Raw genomic sequence first — 19,165 nt, 5'->3', positions numbered from 1 at the left:
GAGAATTGTTAAAATTCTTGCGTTTTAAACTTCAACTTTAATGCTTTCTTAAAGCTGAAGTTTCTAAGAAAACTGTTGTAGAAGAAAAAAGATTTGTTGGTGAAGAAAAAATATCCGTTGCAGTTCCTCAGAGAGTGGACGTCATGCGGCATGAAGGTACATAATCCAAGTGAAGGAGGAAGGTCTTTTTGTGTTTCCTTGGAGTCTTGTTTCCAGATGTGCTTATTGGATTGTCCTGACCAGTTACTTCCCTTGTATTAATATTGGAATGTGTCTACCTGTCATAGCCTTCTGGAATTGCCTCTTTTATGTCTACAGTGATCTTGAATCGTTCTAAGGAAGTGAATGGGTGCTAAAAGTGGCCCTACCTGGAGATAATTTTAATACCCCTCTCAGTCTTGAGCTGTTCTGTCCGTCATCTTGAATCAGCTCTCTCCCTCTTGTAATGAAGAAGTACTATGACCCTCAGCAAGTACAAGAACCTTCATCCATCTTTAGTGATGGATGCCCTTAATGGTATTCAGCATGCTGAATTTAAACTTAATCTTATCTTTTAACATATCTGCAGAGGAGGAATGGAGTTATGAAGAAGAGGAACGAGTGTCTGTTTCAGTCTATAGAGAAGAGGAAAGAGAGGAGGAGGAGGAGGAGGAAGTGGAGATTACCGAATATGAAGGTAAACAACACAGACACGCTAGTGATGATCTGGAGTCTGGATGTTGTCTTTCACAGTTTATAAGACTAATGAAAAGTCACACCAAAAATTGACACAGATTCAATGAACATCATGGGCCTCATTCACTGTATCTTTTACTCAAAACACAAGATTCAGGAGCATTACACAAAATTAGCGTATTTCTTGTTCTTACTTAGCTATATAAGAGAAAAGGGCCCAAAATTAATTAAATTTCATGAGATAGGACTCAGCTTCCATATTGTAGACTGGCATAAACTTCACCTTGGTAGTCAAAAATTTTTTTTTTTGGTCCACAGTTGAAATGTATTTTATGTTACAATAATACATATATGTATGTATTCTCTCAAACACATATGTATCTGAAACACTGTAGCAATATTAGCCTTATAATATGTGATATACTTATGATATTCTTCCATATTTTCTATGCCATTCTATTCTATGCATTAACAAAGGCAAATGACCACCCATTAAATTGATTGCACAAGTTACTAATATGTCCTGAATCACAGTTGTAAAATGAACAATAAAATACTAATTACCTCATTACTTTCCAGAAATGAAGGCCATATTCATGAATCTGAAACTGACTCAAAGGGCTTTCCTTTATTGCACATATGGAGAAAATAATTATGTAATATCTGTGATCAGATTGACTTGTTATTCAGATGTTCCTGCACCTTATAATACTAGTTCTCTATCATTTAAGCTGTGAATTTATTTTATTGGAGTACCCTTTCAGTGAATTAAGATAGGAGTAGTACAATCCAACATTCTTACTGAAGCTATATATCCAAAAAATAAAAATAAAAATGTCCCAAGAAAGTTCTAGAATAGCTCTGCTTTAAAATGGAACCAATAAGTTTCTTAACAAGTCAACTCTCTTCTTGGTGAATTGAAGAGTTAAATTGTAGTTAATTTAAAGGTGGTACACCACACCTGCTTTCTCTGTTTGGAAAAAAAGTTCCTCTGAAATTCAGTATGCACAGTCTAAATGGAATGGTTTGGGACAGAACAGGATGGGGTATGACTTCCCAAGAGAAGCTTGCTAGTTCTATTATACTTCCCAGAAAAGGTCATGATGGTGGGCATGGTCAGGAATCCAGTGAATTTGAAGAGGACCCCATACATTCCAGAAGTATCTAGAAAACCAAACATAACATACACATGAGAAATGTTCTTGTTGCCTGGATCTGATTTCAATTTTTGATGGTATAGATTATAAATGTTCTTCACTACTCCAGACTTTAGGTAAAGGAGAGGTACTCTAGGATATTCTTAGTCTTCGTTAAGCTTAAAAGATGGGTGGCCCATTAGGTTTACCTTCACTGTAAAGAGCTGATGTGTTTTTCACTAGACTTTTCTATTCTGTAATTAATTTACATATATAAACTGAAAAGTCACCATTCTTATCCTGCAAAGCAGGGAAGGGGGGCATAAAATATCTTGCAAGTTACTTTTAAATCCTTATGTGTATGTTTCTGTCCTGCAGCCTTCAAACCTAGAGTGTTGGGTTATTTTTGCAAGTTCCCTTCAAATCTTGTGTTCTTGTTTATTTTTCCACTAGCGTTTTTTATTGTCTTATATGTGTCCTATTATTCCTATGAATATAAGTGTTATTATCTTTATGATATACTTGAACATTAAATTAATGAGACATAGTTCCCATACTGTTTACTAAGGTGTTTGCTCTGATTAAATATCCTTTAGGTATTTAAAATGGAAACAATCAGGAACTTTGCAAGTGTTAAACTTTTGCTATTTTAGTTATCCTTTTAAATGATAAATCACAGCTAAACTTAAACACAAAAACACTACAGCTTTTCTTCTTTAAAATTAATGTCTTTAAAGTGATGGAAGAGCCTGAGGAATATGTTGTGGAAGAAAAGCTACACTTTATCTCTAAGAAAGTGGAAGCTGAACCAGCTAAAGGTATATGGAAATCTTAATTTTATTTCTCTGTCAGTTTGTTCTGTTCTTTCTGTTCTCTTATAGCCAATTTATCCTCTGTATTGCAAATATTGATAAATAGCATGATTAAGAAAAAGATTTCTTACATTTTTATTGTAAAAAAATCTGCACATTTTCTACAAGTATATTTTATAATCTTTTCAAGTGCCTGAGAAGCAGGAGAAGAAAATTATAGTGAAACCCAAAGTTCCTGCTAAAATTGAGGAGCCTCCACCAGCTAAAGGTACAATGTCTCCCAGAGAAGCGCAGGACTGTTTGTGTTCACACAGTAAGGCCTCTATTTGGCACACCCATATCTCATCAGCACAGATCTGAACATTTTTCTTGAGCATAGTCATTCGTGTGTGTGTGTGTGTGTGATCTTTTCAAAAAGTAAGTTCTAAGACCCCAAACCATGTCACCTCTTAATGTAATGCAAACTAATATTCTTAAACCTAATATTTCTAAAGTTCCTGAAGCACCTAAGAAAATTGTGCCAGAAAAGAAAGTTCCTGCTCCAGTTCCTAAAAAGGTGCCACCAGCCAAAGGTATATTGTGTTTTGCTTTCTTCTTGAATAACGCCTGTCTCTCTTTCTTTATCTTAATTGATACATTCTCCAAATTTGTATAGCAAGAATAAGAAAATGAATGTGCCAGTGGAAGTGCTTTTCATGTCATTTAACCATGTTACCTGATGTCTTTTAAGTGCCAGAAGAACCAAAGAAACCAGTCCCAGAAAAAAGGGTTCCTCAAAAAGTGGTTGAGATAGAAGAACCTCTCCCAGCCAAAGGTAAACACAATCCCCCAGCACACATACACACACACAAAATGAGAAGTTTTAAAGTCTTGTCTTTCTTTCTCTAGTTGCTGTCCTTTGGGTCACACCTTGTGTGTAGAGTTTATTGTCTGTTGGTGGCCGTGGTGTGTTATTGCCTCGTCTTTGAGTAGAATCCTACTGACTTGTGATGTGTTGTGTGTGCATTGTAAATTCTTCTAAAATGACAGTACTTTCTGGCAATATATATTTTAAAAATTCCACTTTAAACAATATAACTCCCTAATCCTAAAATTATCTTTTAAGTGACTGAGAGACACATGCAAATTACTCAGGAAGAAAAAGTTCTTGTTGCCGTAACTAAAACAGAGGAGCCTCCAAGAGCGAGAGGTACATCAGCCTTCTAACACCAATAGTGTTGTCTTCACCCACCTTCCTAAGTGCTTTGGTCATGGGTGTGGGTTCTTGTGGGTGTTATTGTCACTTGACATTTGAAATAATGAACATGTCGAGTCTTTCATGTTTTCATTACTACTGTATGGTTGTCTTTTTTTGTGGTGTGAATGAGGGAAACAATTCTTTAAAGCGAAATCTATCTTTAAAGTGCCAGAAGAACCAAAGAGAACTGTCCCAGAAGAAAAAGTTCCCAAACTCAAACCCAGAAGAGAGGTGGAGCCACCAGCCAAAGGTATACTGACTCCTTCAAGAAATCAAACTAAGAATCTAGTTATTGAAACCATCCTAGTAGAATTAGTATCACTAGAGAAAATTATTTCAATACATATTAGAAAGTAAGAAATATAAGTATGCTATTTCATAACAAAACATTCTGAGACCAGAAAGTATTTTTTTCCTAAAATGATGTGAATCTCCCCCAAAATATATAGTTTTCTTTAAAGTGTGTTTGTCCTTTAATTTGTCTATTTGTCCATTTGCTAAACTCATTTGCCTAAATGCTTGTTTATGTGTCAATCTTTGATAAAATTTTAAATCTTGAATTTTCTACACTGTATCAATAGAGCTTTTAAAAAGAATTGAGGTGCAGAAACTGTTGATGTAACACGTTTCTCTTTAATGCTTGTGCTTAGTCATTATTTCTGTTGTCTTTTTTGTTAACTCTCTTGTAAATTCTGCTTGAGCTTCCTAAAGTTTTTCATTATCTTTGAAGTACTAAGTGGCTTAGACAAAAACCAATTCTTAAGTATATTTGACTATATTTATTTCCAAGCCTATTGATTTTTTTTGCCATTTAAATGAAAAGTTTAAATGAGCACCATTATGGCTGTCTTCATCCTTGGATTACTTGTATAAAATTCCTCTTAACATATATATTTCTGGAATCTTGCCATTTACTTATAATAATTACTCTTTTAAAGTGACTGAACTCAGAAAAAGAGCTGTTAAAGAAGAAAAAGTGTCCATTGAAGTTCCAAAGAGAGAACCTCGACCCGCGAAAGGTATATTATGCTTTGATTAAATAACATAAAGCATGAAGCTGTTTGACTCTTTGCCCACTAAGTCCCAATTTTAGTCCTCATACTTTATTGGCTCATTGTTGACTAAAGTCAGGGACTCAGACGTTTGAAATCACCATTAGTAAATGTACATTTTATGATGTCTTGACAAGTAGAGGATAATCAGGGGCTCCCATAACCAGTGCATGGAAATAGCCCAAAGGAATGAAACCAAACGCATGGTCTCTATCATCCCTAAATGGGCTTCAAATAAAATGCTGCCTGTTGTCAATATTATTCTAGAAGTAACGGTAACAGAAGAGAAAAAATGGTCTTATACCCGAGAAGAAGAAATTGTTTCAGAACAACGGGATGAGGACTACCAGGAATATTTAGAATATGAGGATTATAAAGAATATGAGGAGTATGAACCAACAGAAGAATACGACCAATATGAAGAATATGAAGAACGTGAGTTTGAACATTATGAAGAATATAAAGAGCATGAAGAATATATCACAGGTATGAGCAAAACTGCAAATCCCAAACCACATTAAAACATGCAAATTCCATTAGAACAGGATAAAACTTTGGATGGCCAAAGAAATTTGTAAAGAACTTTGTTTCATTTGGCAAATTCAGAATATTTCTTTTTTGGATAATGTCTGGGGAAAAAAAATCTCTGTGAATCTTAAGCTTCTTTGGGGGCTTTATTACCCTCAGGGTTCCCACCATCCAAACGTAACAACTACTTCCAAAGTAAAGACAGACAAAGCACTGTTTTACCCAATGAAGACCAAATTTGCAAGCAAATAGTTTTAGTTCTAAAGAATTTGTTTTACTCATAGAACACATTCCTACTAGAATTTTGAAACAAATAAGTGTTATTTCACTCATTTACTTTCTGATGTTTTGTGACCAAACTCTGAGAACATTCTTCATAGTTCTACACGTTGGCATTAAAAACCAATATTATAGATGGAGGAGTTTCAGTCACGATTTTGTCTATTTAAAGTAAATGAGCATTTAATACATACCAATGAGTTATAATTACCTGAAGTACAGAGCCAGGAGAAAAGGGTAATAGAAGTTGTAGGTCTCTCAGAGTTTGTCTAACTGCACCTCTGAGGCTATGCATGCACTGTAGGTAAAAGATCAACTATTTTAATTGATTCCTTTTAAGAAGTATTTTTGATTTATGCTCTAAAGTCTAACATTAAGTACCTTGTATGTGCTTTTAAAGAACCCGAGAAGCCTGTTCCAGTAAAACGTGTCCAAGAAGAACCAGTTCCCACAAAACCAAAGGCCCCACCAGCTAAAGGTAGAGTGAGAAAAACTCTCAGTCATGAATGATTTGGTTTCCTGTCTGTCTGTCCCCTATAAATATGTGTTCAAGTGATAGTGTGCAAATCATGTGTTTGGGAATATTATGTTGTATACGGTATTTAACTTTTTGTTCTTACTAACTCTTGAAAACTCTGGTTCTGGTTTTTAAATCTCTTAATATTGATATTTTCAAGTGCCGAAGAAAGCTGTCCCCGAAGAAAAAGTACCTGTGCCCATTCCAAAGAAACTCAAACCTCCACCGCCCAAAGGTATATTGCAGAGTAATATCTAGCCAAAACAACTGTGTGACTGTGACCGTGTTTTAGAATCTTGTCTCTTTTTCTGTTTCACTGAGTGTACTGTTCTGGTTCTGATTCTTACATTTCAGTTTTTCATGTATCTTTATTTCATAATATTCATGGGACTAGCTTTAATGCTCTTTAATAATTAATATCTTTAAAGTGCCTGAAGAGCCAAAGAAAGTTGTTGAAGAAAAAATACACATTTCAATTACCAAACGTGAAAAACAGCAGGTGACTGAACCAGCTGCTAAAGGTATAATGATTTCCTTCCTAGAGTGTGGTCTTTTATCATGTCTCTTTGGACATTAATGTAACTATGTTTTGCTTATCTTTGTCATTTTTGTGTCTCCTATATTGTTAGGAGGATGTTGGATGTAAAAACCTGTAAATTCAGGATAAGAACATAATGTTAAGTTTAAAAAGAAAAATTATTTCAAAATAGATCCACAGCCTCTTATGCAATGGCTATGTCCTACCACGTAATTATGATATGTAGAAAATAGAATGTTTGGATTTGAAATTAGGTACCATTTGGCGTATTCTTACAATACTTAAACTAATGTAATGATATAATAATATTCACCAAAGTTTGATAACTGTTTATTCATTCCAAATTTATTTTGAAGATTAAAAATAAAAGATAACTCAATGTCCAGTCACATATCTTCCTGCTTTTATGCCAAGTATGAGGTAACTTCTGTGTAAAATCAAGAAGTACATTTATCCAGGAATATACGTACCTTTTTAATAAAGGATGTTTCTTATGAGCAGAGACACTTGAACACTAAACATCATTTTACACTTGGACTCTGCTACCTCACACTTGACTACTTCTGTAAATTTTCATTTCTATAAAGCTCAGAATTGTTTCCATGGAAAACATAAACTTTTTTATAGATGAATAATTGTATAACTATTACATCAGAGATTGATACAAAATTATCTACTTAGAGTACAACAAATCTACTATTGGCTGGGTAACCTGTTTTTGACCATAAAATTTCCTTATACTTAATTTTTCAAGTGCCCATGAAGCCCAAGAGGGTTGTCACAGAAGCAAAAGTACCAGCCCCTAAAAAAGAAGTAGCACCTCCTGTTAGAGGTACTTAATACCACTTATTTTAATGTACTGTTTGTCTTCTTTGCTGTGGAATTCATGTTCAGTTCTGTGTGAAATCCTTTGGTGAGAAAGATAAAGCCTTCTCTTTTTTTTGTTATAAATGGACTTGTGTTCCTAAAATGTCTTAGTTTTGTTGAGTAATGGGAAAACGTCCAACTTAAAAATAATATCTTTAAAGTGCCAGAAGTGCCTAAAAAACGAGAACCAGAAGAGGTTGCCTTTGAAGAAGAGGTTGAAACCCATGAAGAGGAATATATTGTAGAAGAGGAGGAGGAGGAGTACGTTCATGAAGAGGAGTATGTTCATGAAGAGGAGTATGTTCATGAAGAGGAGTATGTTCATGAAGAGGAGTATGTTCATGAAGAGGAGTACGTTCACGAAGAAGAAGAGCTCATAACTGAGGAGGAAGTAGTGCCCGTGATACCAGTCAAAGGTAGATGATACGTCCTGAAAAGGGATATGCAGCAGTGTCTTTAGAGATTAGGTTTCTGGCTTGGTCGAATTCTGGGGTTTTTAGTATTGATGACCAATTCTGCTTATTTTAGAAGCAGACATTTTTTTAAAGATACTTAAGTATGATAACTGCAGGTGCTTTTCACATTTTTATCTTTTCTGCAACATTTCCAAAATTCTTTATAATATCTTTAAAGTGCCTGAAGTACCCAAGAAACCTGTACCAGAAGAGAAGAAACCTGTTCCTGTTCCCAAAAAGAAGGAAGCCCCACCAGCCAAAGGTATACCACCAACCACTCACATGACATATATATGGGAGACTTAATTTGCTTTTAAATAGTTAACTCTTAAATAGTTAACTCTCTTCTGACTAAAAAGTGTTTTGTATCTTATTCTCTATTGTGAAAAGCATTAAATATGCTTTATATAGATGAGTTTTTACTCATAGTTAGAATTTAACAATAAATAATGTCTTTAAAGTGCCTGAGATTCCTAAGAAGCCAGAGGAGAAAGTTCCTGTACCTATTCCTAAAAAAGAGAAGCCTCCACCAGCTAAAGGTACATTTATTTATAATCCATCAGTGGAATGATTAATAATTTACTTATGTAGTATATATAACGTGGTGAGCCATAGCAATCCTTTCCCCCATGACATTATTAATAACATTAATGCCAGGATAAAGATCACTCAGAAGTCAGCAGGTTACCATGTATTCTCTGAATTTTGCCATTGAAGCATGCTTATGCTTAACATTTAGCTCTTTTTCTTTAGTGGAAAGTTCTTAGTGTAAAATAAATTCTTTTAGCAGTATCAAAATGGACACAGCTATTCTTTACCAGGCATTGTGTACTGTCTTTATCACTAATCCATGTTTTATTTAGTGTTTTCTATTTTAACTCTTGTGTCTTTCCAGTCCTTTGTTTTGTGACAATTACTATTTTCAGTGAGATTGTTACGGTATCTGTGATGTTTCAATTAAAGTCTTAAAATTTCTGGATTCTTAGCTATGGGTGAAAAACATGACATTAACCATATCTGATGTCTTTAAAGTTCCTGAAGTGCCCAAGAAACCTGTGCCAGAGGAGAAAGTACCAGTACCAGTGCCTAAAAAGGTGGAACCTCCACCGGCCAAAGGTATATGACCTTGAAAAGCCATAATTATCTTTAAATTCTTATTTGCATAGAAATTAAAAAGTAATTGGTTTAATTCTCTGCTTTTTAGTGATGCAGCTCTTTATCATTTCCTTATGGAAAACAAAAGATTTAAAAAATAAAATACTTCTTGGAATTTCTTTCTCATACTTTCATTGCCTTGTCTTAATCTTTTTGAAACTATATTTGACTCAATATTTTTATTTTACATAATTTTTTTGTCTAAATCATTTCTTTAAAGTGCCAGAGGTGCCCAAGAAGCCTGTGCCTGAGAAGAAGGTGCCAGTTCCTGCTCCTAAGAAAGTAGAGGCTCCACCTGCAAAAGGTACATCATTTCATCACTTAAAGTACTCAGGGAGAAACCTCACGGTTATGTATATTCCTATGTGAATTTTCCCATAATATTAACGTGTTCTTAAAAGGCACCTGTCTAGTTAAATATATAAGTCAAATATTTTATGATTCTTTTTTACATCTATTTGCAAGACTTTTAATAGAACACATTCTTAAAGACAATAATATCTTTAAAGTGCCAGAGGTGCCAAAGAAAGTCATCCCAGAAGAAAAGAAACCAACACCAGTTCTGAAAAAGATGGAAGCTCCACCACCCAAAGGTAAATTAATCTCTAACAAAACCAGGGCCAAAAGGAAAATTAACTGGTGTTATGCACCCTCGTTAATTATAATTAATGCTTGATGATATGTATGCTGGTGATAGCTGTTGCTTTATGATCACAGAATATTTGCTTTTCATGTTGTCACATTATCATGAATATTGTCCATAAAAGTGATGCTCGTGCAATTGAATAAATATCTTTAAAGTGACAAAGAAACGTGAAGCAGTCCCAGTTCCTGTAGCTCGGCCTCAGGAAGAGGAAGTTCCATTTGAAGAAGAAATTGTTCCTGAAGAGGAAGTTCTACCTGAGGAAGAGGAAGTTCTACCTGAGGAAGAAGAATTCATACCTGAGGAGGAAGAACTTGTACCTGAGGAAGAAGAAGTTGCACCTGAAGAAGAGGAAGTTCTTCCAGAAATTAAACCTAAGGTGCCAGTACCTGCACCAGGTATAGCTGCTCTTCTTGGAATCAAGAACTCTTTTGTGTTGAATTTTGTCTTTCCATCATTTTGTTCATCTGTACTTTTATCTGTAACACTTTACTGTGTATGTTTTCTACTATGTCAGTCTTAGGACACATTCCAGACAAGTCCTCTTCTAATTGTGTGTCTGCATGGTCTATTGTCAATTATCCGAATGTCTTTTAAATGTTTGTTTTATGAAAGGTTATTAATTGTTTGTGGTCTTATTGTTGCGTGTCTTTTTGTTTTATATACAACATTGTACATGTGGTTTTTAATGTCTTCAAATGAAATGTTTTTAAGTGCATGAAGTGCCAAAGAAAACTGTACCAGAGAAGAAAGTCCCTGTTCCTGCTCCTAAAAAAGTGGAACCTCCACCACCTCCCAAAGGTACACCGCCCCAAATCACATACATGTTCTTCACCATCACTTTACCAGATAGATTATGGTGGAACTGCATTTCAGGAAAACTTGTAAAGTGAGCAGCCACACTTCCACTTCGAAAGCTGTTCAAGGCACTGATATTTGTTACTTTTTCGTGTGTGCTTGGTACACTATGTTTATTAAGAACAATGATGAAAGGAAGTGTTGTCCCAAAACTGCCGCAGGAGTTCTGATCTTTCATGTAGATATTTTGCAAAGCTTAATTCTCTATAGAAAAAAATTTAGCTGAAAAATATAATGAATAAATATTCTTAAATCATCCTTCACTCATTATATGATGTGCCTTTATAACATGGGGATGAAAAGGAAAAGAAAGATTAATGCATTTATCAAAACAGAGGAATGGCTTGTTTTCTCATACATATGTGTAAATAGTAGTCCAGCAGGTTTTGATGCTAGCTTGTACTTTGTAACCTGCTCTGTTCCTCTGAGCAAGTTCTTTAACCAATCTGAGCCTCAACTTCCTCTCCCCCAAAATAGTGATTCTTCTGTCTTGTATAACTAATTAAAACAAATATTTAAAAAAAAATAGTGATACTAATATGAGTCCTAGTGGGCTCAGATATTTTTGTGAAGACACATGTAGTGTAAAAGTACCCCATCACTGAATGAATAGAATCCAGACTTGAAATATTAAACCAGGTCCTAGTATAATACATAATGGTTATATTTATGCCTTAATACCCAATGTTATTTGCTACAAAAGGTCCTGGCATCACTACTTAAAACAACCCTTCTATCGGGCAATATATATTAGTATAATGAAATGGAAAGGCTGGTCTTTATTGGATTTTAATGATTCAGAAATGTTTTATAAATAGTGATTTAATAAATCATTAGTGAAATTTAATGATGAAATGATAGCATTGTCCTCAGAGAACCAAATAGGTTTCTGATCCCTTGCTCTGAAAACCCTCACTCCCAACTTGCATCACTCTGTGTCCTAAGTATCAGTTGCATGTTGGTCTTTTTGTGTGTGGACTTCTTGATTTCTCTCTTTCTTGTCCCTCAAAACAAATTCTTATCATGAAATGATGTCTTTAAAGTGCCTGAGGTCAAGAAGAAAGTACCAGAGAAGAAAGTGGTCATTCCCAAGAAAGAGGAGGCTCCTCCTGCGCCAGGTACTCCCATCTCCGAGAACATTCCACAGTGTCTTTTCTCTCCTTCAACCATAAAAGTCAAAACTCCTGTTTGGTGTTTATTAACATAATGTGTATTATTGCTATGTCTCTTGTCTTTGTCTTTGTGAAACTGAAATTATAAAATAATATCTTTAAAGTGCCTGTGGTACCTAAGAAACCTGAACCAGAAAAGAAGGCGCCTCCTCCCAGCCTTAAGAAAGCAGTGGCTCCTCCAGCCAAAGGTATACCATCCCCTCCAGGGATGGGTTTGCTGCATTCATGTTGAACTGTGGTGCTATCCACCCAGGACATTCAACATACATGTTTGTACTCTGTGGTCTGTTCTGACATTCTTTAATTGTGACTCTGTTGTGCCCTTGTGGGTATTATGTCAGTTTTGCTCTTTGCATTGATTGGTGTGTTTTATGTTGTTTCTCTGTTTGTTTGTTTGTTTCAAAAATAAAAAATAAAGTCTTTAAAGAGCCAGAAGTGACTAAGAAATCAGTCCCTGATTTCAACAATTTCCCCATTGTTCTTCCTAAGAAAGAAGTGGGTCCAGCAATAAAAGATAAAATATCCCCTTAATAGATCCTTAGTCTTAAACCACAAACCTCTTTATCCTTTCTTCATTAACTAATTCTGTGAAATGTCAGTGTTTCATCTGTGCATGTGTGTTGTGATATCTACTCTCTTGTGTTAAAAATGGGAAGCTTGATCTTTAAGTATTCTTCTTCAACTCTTGCATTTTAAGTGCCTAAAAAAATCAATATCTTTTAAGTTCCTGAGGTGCCTAAGAAAGTAGAAGAAAGACGAATCATTCCACCTAAAGAAGAGGAAGTTCCTCCAGTTGAAGGTAGATGACTTTCTAAGAAAATAGCATTTCAAAGTCATCATTGTCTTATTATTATCTAATATTCAAAGGAGGCCAGTGCACTTTTCACCCCAGAAAATAAACATGCAGACTCTAAATTACCTTTATCTAATAGAAATTGGGCAAACTAATACCATTTGAATCTCCTCTGGCATGTTTAGCTTACTTGTCTATTTGCTATGTTTTATTTCAATAAAAATTCTGGAAGGGGAACTATTTTCTGTGGGAAATGTTTTATCAAATGGCTTGATTATCAATGATGGAATAAAGCTTGTCCAAGTGGCATTCTAGGTAACTGGTACAGATCTAATATCGACTAGTTAGTGGTTGTTTGACACCAAACAGGTCCATTTCCATTAAAATAATAATTTTAGCCTAAATTTTCAGAGGTTTTTTCTAGTTACAAATGATGAAAAGGAACTAAGATTTTGAAAACTCCAGTAGATTATTTTTTTAAGGACTAGTGACTTTTCTCTAGCATTTACAAGGCTGAGCAGGCTTAAGATGTATCATTTTAGTCTAATGTTCAAAAGAATTGTAAAAATAACTTAAAATAATAATCTTTTAAAAGTGTTTGAGGAGCCTGAAGAGATTATTTCAGAAGAGATCCCAGAAGAACCACCTAGCATAGAGGAGGTGGAAGAGGTGGAGGAGGTGGAAGAAGTGGAAGAGTTGGAAGAGGTGGAGGTGGTCGAGGAGGTGACGCCACCTAGAGGTACACCTGCTCTTATGGGTTGGACACTAAAATATGTGGCATTCTAAATCTTTCTCAGAATTTATCTAAACCTAATGTTTACCACTCTACTCTCCTTACATCGCCATATCAATGAATATTGAAGAATAATTATTCCTGGTACCTGAAGCTATCTGTCCCTTTATTTTTTCCCCTAACTTTTCCTACTTCATCTTCAATATAGCTAACAACCAAGGAGAGATGATTTTTCTGTTATTGGCATATTAATACTTTCTCCTAGATTGGAATTCTTATTTTTGTCTTCAATGTAAATGTGGAGGAGCAATTTGTGTGGCGAAAGTGTTCATTTCTTAGTATAATTCTTAACCATTTGTTCCTGAAGACCACCACAATCTTTTGCATAATTGATGTTACATTTGCTTATGGGATTTTCTAGTAATATCCTTCACACCTCTAGAGCCACTATGCCATATATATTATTACCCTTTAGGTTGCTAACATCTTTTAAAAATACATTAGTGTTTTATGTTTATTCTTTTGGAATATGAATGTTGTTCTGTTCATTACATGCTTATTCTGTTCATTTTTCAAAATGTCCATAAAATATCTTTTAAGTGCCTGAAGTGGTTAAGAAAGCAGTACCTGAAGCACCTACTCCTGTTCCTAAAAAAGTGGAGCCACCACCAGCTAAAGGTATAGCAAATCCTGATTAATATCTTTAAATTCCTATTAATTTTCTTTCCAAAGAGCAAATGTCTTCTTTCACCGTTTCTTTATAGTAATTTATTTTTTTTATTAACTCTTTCTTAAATTTATTAATTCTATGGTTGTTCAAAACATTACATAGTTCTTGACATATCATATTTCACACTTTGATTCAAGTGGGTTATGAACTCCCATTTTGAATGTTGATGGAATGTTGATGTTGTTACAAAATTTTTAATTCTCATTGCTTCCTATTCAGTTAATTCTTTCAATAGCATCTTTCCCAATTAGAATATACAATTCCTATCATAATAAACTTCTCAGCAAATATCATAGTGCCCAACAGAATGTATGGCTCATATTAGAGTTTAAGTACTCTGGGATGCTAATTACTGCAAGACTGTTCATCAAATGAAAAATAGTAGAAATAAGTCCAATGTTGGTAATCTCTACTATTAAAAAAAAAAAACTCAGGTTCTTTGTGGACTAACCTTCTAAGGGTAAGGATAGCACAAATAAATAGTCTGGAAAAATGTCCTATTGCCTTTAAAATAGGCATCCAACAGTACAGAGTGGTGTCGATGTTTTATTGTAATGCCAATGTTTCTGATGCTCTTATTTATGTGCACTCTTGAGCATTGTCAGCTAACTAAAACACCTAATATCTTTAAAGTGCCAAAGAAAATTCCTGAGGAAAAAGTACCTGTTCCTGCTCAGAAGAAAGAGGCACCCGCAGCCAAAGGTACATCTTCTCTAAAACCTAAATCTCTGCTTTTACCTTTAAGACTTTCATGTTTTATGTCCTTGTGTCTTGATTGGTGATGATGTCTGTTGTCTGTGAAAGTTTATTCTTGACGGTCTTAAACATCAAAAATGTATCTTTAAAGTGCCTGAAGTACCAAAGAAAGTCCCAGAAAAGAAAGTCCCAGAAAAGAAAATCCCAGAAAAGAAAGTCCTTGTGCCTAAAAAAGAAGCTGTTCCCCCCACTAAAGGTATTTTTGGAAAGATCTTTGTTTTTGTTTTTTATGTTGCATGCAAGCCTTTTATTAGTAGTTTTCTTACATTTTCAATTTACTTCTTTGTTTCTTCTGTGTTTAAAATAATAAATCTCTTAAAGTAGATGCTCTTTCAGGGAGAACTGTTCTTGAAGAAAAAATATCAGTTGCCTACCAACAAGAGGAAGTAGTAAAAGAAAGACTAGAATTAGAACTAGTAGAAGCAAAAGTGGAAGAAGCTCTCGAAGAAGAAGAATTCCATGAAGTTAAAGAATACTTCGAAGAAGAAGAATTCCACGAGGTAGAAGAATTCCTCAAAGTAGAAGAACGCAGGTTTCAAGAACACAAAGCTGAAGAAGTCCATAGGGTCATAGAGTTTTTAGAGGCTGAAGAAGTGGAAGTATATGAAAAACCCAAAGCTCCACCTAAAGGTAGAGGGAATTGTGCAGATATTACTCTTTGTTATATCTTGCTCTAACTGGCTTTCTTTTGAAAGTACCTTGTATGTTTAGTTTGAAACAGTAGAAAAACCTGTGAAATACTTCAAGCATGAATTTAAACTCTGAAACAAACATTGATATCAAATACAGATTAACCACACAGTATAATTTTCACAGACAAGAGAGTAATATTTGATATGTACATATCTATAGAGATCAACATATAAATTTGTGAATTCTTTTAAAAATCTGACCAATATTGTTACTTGATTGTTAGAGATACCAAAATAACTGACCAGTGTCATGAAGTGAAAAAGAAACTCGTCAGTTCACTGAGAATTTACCTGCTCTGGCCGGACAACCATTGCTTTATTAATATTTTGGTCAACAGTGCACAAATTGATAATTGCCTTTCAAAACCTTTTGCAGTTTTATCATGTCTTAGTTTAAAAAATAAGGAAATAGAGCAAGTATTGATAATGATACCTGCATTCTGGTAAATTCTGAGGATAACTGTAGTTCAACTAAGTTCTCTACTACTCTGAATCTTGCATAAATTAATAATTATGTAAGATGAAGAAATATGTGTTTTATACAGTAAATGTACAATATAGACAATATCTAGCAAAATCAAATATTTTTTGGAAGTAAGCATAATATAAATTCAAAAAATATAAGAAAAGCATTTTGTGAGCCTTCATTCTAACTTTAGAAGTAATGCTTCATAAGACTTTTGAGTTGTTTTTTTTTTTTTCTAAAACAAAGCACTAATATCTTTTAAGGGCCTGATATATCTGAGAAAATCATCCCTCCAAAAAAACCACCCTTTAAAGTTGTTCCTCGAAAAGAGCCACCAGCTAAAGGTATTTTATTGGTGAAAAATTACTTACCTAAATTATGTATAGTAGCCCTTTTGTTGCTTTATAACTTTGCCATCTGTTTGATGTTTTTCTTTGGTGTTTTGTTTTGGGAATTTCTAAAACAAACTAACATCTTTAAAGTAACTGAGGTTCCAAAGAAAATTCTTTAAAAAAAAAAGACAATCACTGTTGTCATTACCATCTAAATGTACTTGTTAACCAAGTACATCTAGATGTACTTGTTAACCAAAGAGTGAACTCAAGTATCCTTCTTTGATTCTGTTTGATTTTATGTTCACTAATATCTTTACTCGTAAGCCCCTGCTTTCCTATTCATTATAAATGGCATTAAAGTATATTAAATATAAAAATATAGTTTCTATGTGTTTAATGTCTCTGCTTTATGTTTGCTAACCTCTTGAATTTCACAATAGAAATTTTGTAAAGCTTCTAATAAATAATATAAACTCATATCTTAAAAGTCCCTGAAGCATATAACTTATATAAGAAAGTTATCACTGAAAAGAGAAAGAACAGATTATTCCACCAAGTCAAGCAGAAATAATACCAAGTTCTTACCATTTTAATATGAGAAATCTCCTGGATATTTCATCAAATTTTAACTCATTTTTAGTATTGTTAAGTATGTCTGTGTTTTATATTGTGGCTATATCCTGCTTTGTTTTTATATCTCTTATGCTCTCTGTGTTAAAAATCTTTACGACTTTTTAAAAGTAAAAGAAATTTTTTACTGCTATCTTTAAAGTACCTGAGGTGGCCAAGAAAGCTGTGGCAGAAGAAAAAGTTCGTGTTCCTGAAGAACCAAAAGTTCCACCAACTAAAGGTACCTGCCTTTGCTGATTACCACTAATATAAATCCCTTTTTATTCACTTTCTACAGAGGAGAGAGACCATTCTCCCCTCAGGGCCACAAAATGACTGTGAATGATCTAAATTTCAACTTCTGTTCTATAGCATGATCTTTCCTTTTATGTGGTGACCCTTTGGGAACAAAGACATAAGCCTGAAAGTTACTGTTTTTATTGGTCCTTTTCTTAAGTAATAATGAAATAATATTGACCCCTCAACTTCTCTTCCAAATATAATCCATCTTAGAAGCTCTTTTCAAGTTGCTCTGGGAATAAGTAAAAAAATGTTCTAAATGACAATATCAAATGATCGTTATCTCCAAAGAGCAGAGTGTCTGTGATATAACAAAGAACTTATCAATAAGGCAAAATCTAAGAGGAATACATTGCACGTCCATGCAAAATTCTGGAATTTTGACTTTCTCCTTTGGTAGAGGCCCCTTTTGGTTTTGGTCTTGATTTGTCTATATCCAATTATGATCTTCTTTAAAATAAGACAAATAAATATCTTTAAAGCACCTGAAGCACCCAGGAAAATTGTTCCAGAAGAAAAAATTCGTGTATCAGTCCCTAAGAAGCCTGAAGTTCCACCAGCTAAAGGTATACACTGATAGTGATCACAATACAAAGTATTTCTAAGATAGTTTTCATTGCCCAGAGCAAATGAATGTGATATTAAATCTTAGTATGTTGTTTCTTTATATTCTTAATATCTTATATTTCTTATTAATAACAATAAATATACTAATATCTTTAAAGTTCCTGAGATGCCTAAGAAAATTATGGAAGAAGAAAAACCTATTGTTCTTCCCGAAGACACAGAAATATACAGTGAGTGTAGAAAAATTTAAAGTTCTCTTTGGTTTCATCTGTGTTCTCAAATTCACTGTGTTCATCCATATAACTTTAAAAAGTAAACATACTAATATCTTGTAAATATTTGTCTCAAATAATTTGAATGACCCCAAGCTTTAGACAAGATATATCTCCTTACACTTTAAAAAAATAAATATAATATTACCCAATTTTAGAAAAAGCATTTATCTTATTGAATTTTTCTAACCTCTGTTTATAAACATCTTTTGCTTTGAAGCAATTTGTTTTCTTAGACCATTAAGTGAACCATAATATTTTAGTTTAATTTCAAAGAACCAGGATCTCCACCATTATTATTTTTTTACTCCTCACAACAATCATTAACATTTGGCAATGCTGCCCGAGTGGTTATAAATTTATAAGACCATTAAAAACCCAGAAAGGGGGATTTGGAAGATGGCGGCGAGGGGAGTGCATTACCCCCGTGTGCTGCTTCACTGTGTGGGAGTATGACAAGTCAGGACGGCTAAAGGATATCTTGTTAGGAATTTCCAGCAATAGTGGGGTGCTCCGGAACCTGGAGGAAGGATTTCCATCGCACGAGGATCGGCTACGGGGACTCAAACGCGAGAGGTTTGTCGCACGGAGGGTAACTGCTTATTCAGCAAATCGCCCCGCGGCTAGAGTCTGCAGTGTGCGCTGGGATAGAGACGCAGGGTTACAGCGCTGCAGTTTCTGCCAGCCGCGCAAGCACCGTACTCAGGGCTGAATTCTGGGTTCCAGACGGGGTAAGGAAGCGGTCCTGCTCGGTTCTACACACCGGTCAGTCCACAGAGGAGGCCAGCAGCCACCATCTTGGTAAACTGACGTCACGTCCCCTGTTTTCGACTGACCGCAACTCATTCAGCCATAGATCAGGTAATTCCAGGCTACAATTCGCCTGTGGCTTGCAAACAGATTGCTAGGGTTCTGCGCCTGGGCGCTTCTAAGAACCTGAGCCTATCGGAGCGAACGCCGAGCGCGGGGCGCCCGAGTTCCGGCTCCC

At 34.7% G+C, this 19,165-nt stretch overlaps 1 protein-coding gene and 1 long non-coding RNA gene across 51 annotated transcripts in view; both read left to right on the top strand.

The window, feature by feature from the left end:
• Positions 1-19,165, top strand: part of Ttn (titin) — a 282,873-nt gene that overhangs the window by 115,672 nt on the left and 148,036 nt on the right. For 26 of the 50 annotated variants that reach the window (XM_048808084.1, XM_048808057.1, XM_048808041.1 and 23 more), the window contains 18 exons: positions 55-156; positions 569-676; positions 2,549-2,629; positions 2,814-2,891; positions 3,118-3,195; positions 3,354-3,437; positions 4,799-4,879; positions 5,180-5,398; positions 6,120-6,197; positions 8,275-8,358; positions 8,558-8,635; positions 9,129-9,212; positions 9,472-9,555; positions 9,761-9,844; positions 12,649-12,723; positions 13,313-13,456; positions 14,051-14,128; positions 14,814-14,882. In XM_048808084.1, the coding sequence (XP_048664041.1) occupies positions 55-156; positions 569-676; positions 2,549-2,629; positions 2,814-2,891; positions 3,118-3,195; positions 3,354-3,437; positions 4,799-4,879; positions 5,180-5,398; positions 6,120-6,197; positions 8,275-8,358; positions 8,558-8,635; positions 9,129-9,212; positions 9,472-9,555; positions 9,761-9,844; positions 12,649-12,723; positions 13,313-13,456; positions 14,051-14,128; positions 14,814-14,882 (1,689 nt within the window). Of the gene's footprint in view, positions 1-54; positions 157-568; positions 677-2,548; positions 2,630-2,813; positions 2,892-3,117; positions 3,196-3,353; positions 3,438-3,728; positions 3,813-4,026; positions 4,111-4,798; positions 4,880-5,179; positions 5,399-6,119; positions 6,198-6,396; positions 6,472-6,664; positions 6,758-7,528; positions 7,607-7,802; positions 7,907-7,993; positions 8,058-8,274; positions 8,359-8,557; positions 8,636-9,128; positions 9,213-9,471; positions 9,556-9,760; positions 9,845-10,052; positions 10,293-11,795; positions 11,871-12,648; positions 12,724-13,312; positions 13,457-14,050; positions 14,129-14,813; positions 14,883-15,027; positions 15,133-15,272; positions 15,567-16,357; positions 16,439-17,201; positions 17,280-19,165 lie in introns of all 50 variants that reach the window. The other 24 variants (XM_048808080.1, XM_048808069.1, XM_048808054.1 and 21 more) reach the window with 21 other exon arrangements.
• Positions 17,286-18,324, top strand: LOC125618144. Its single transcript, XR_007349382.1, has 2 exons — positions 17,286-17,904; positions 18,064-18,324. It is a non-coding gene; the product is annotated as an uncharacterized LOC125618144 (long non-coding RNA).

This window comes from Marmota marmota, unplaced genomic scaffold (assembly GCF_001458135.2).
Source record: "Marmota marmota marmota unplaced genomic scaffold, marMar, whole genome shotgun sequence".
NCBI lineage: Eukaryota > Metazoa > Chordata > Mammalia > Rodentia > Sciuridae > Marmota > Marmota marmota.
This window is presented reverse-complemented; position numbering and strand designations above follow the sequence as displayed.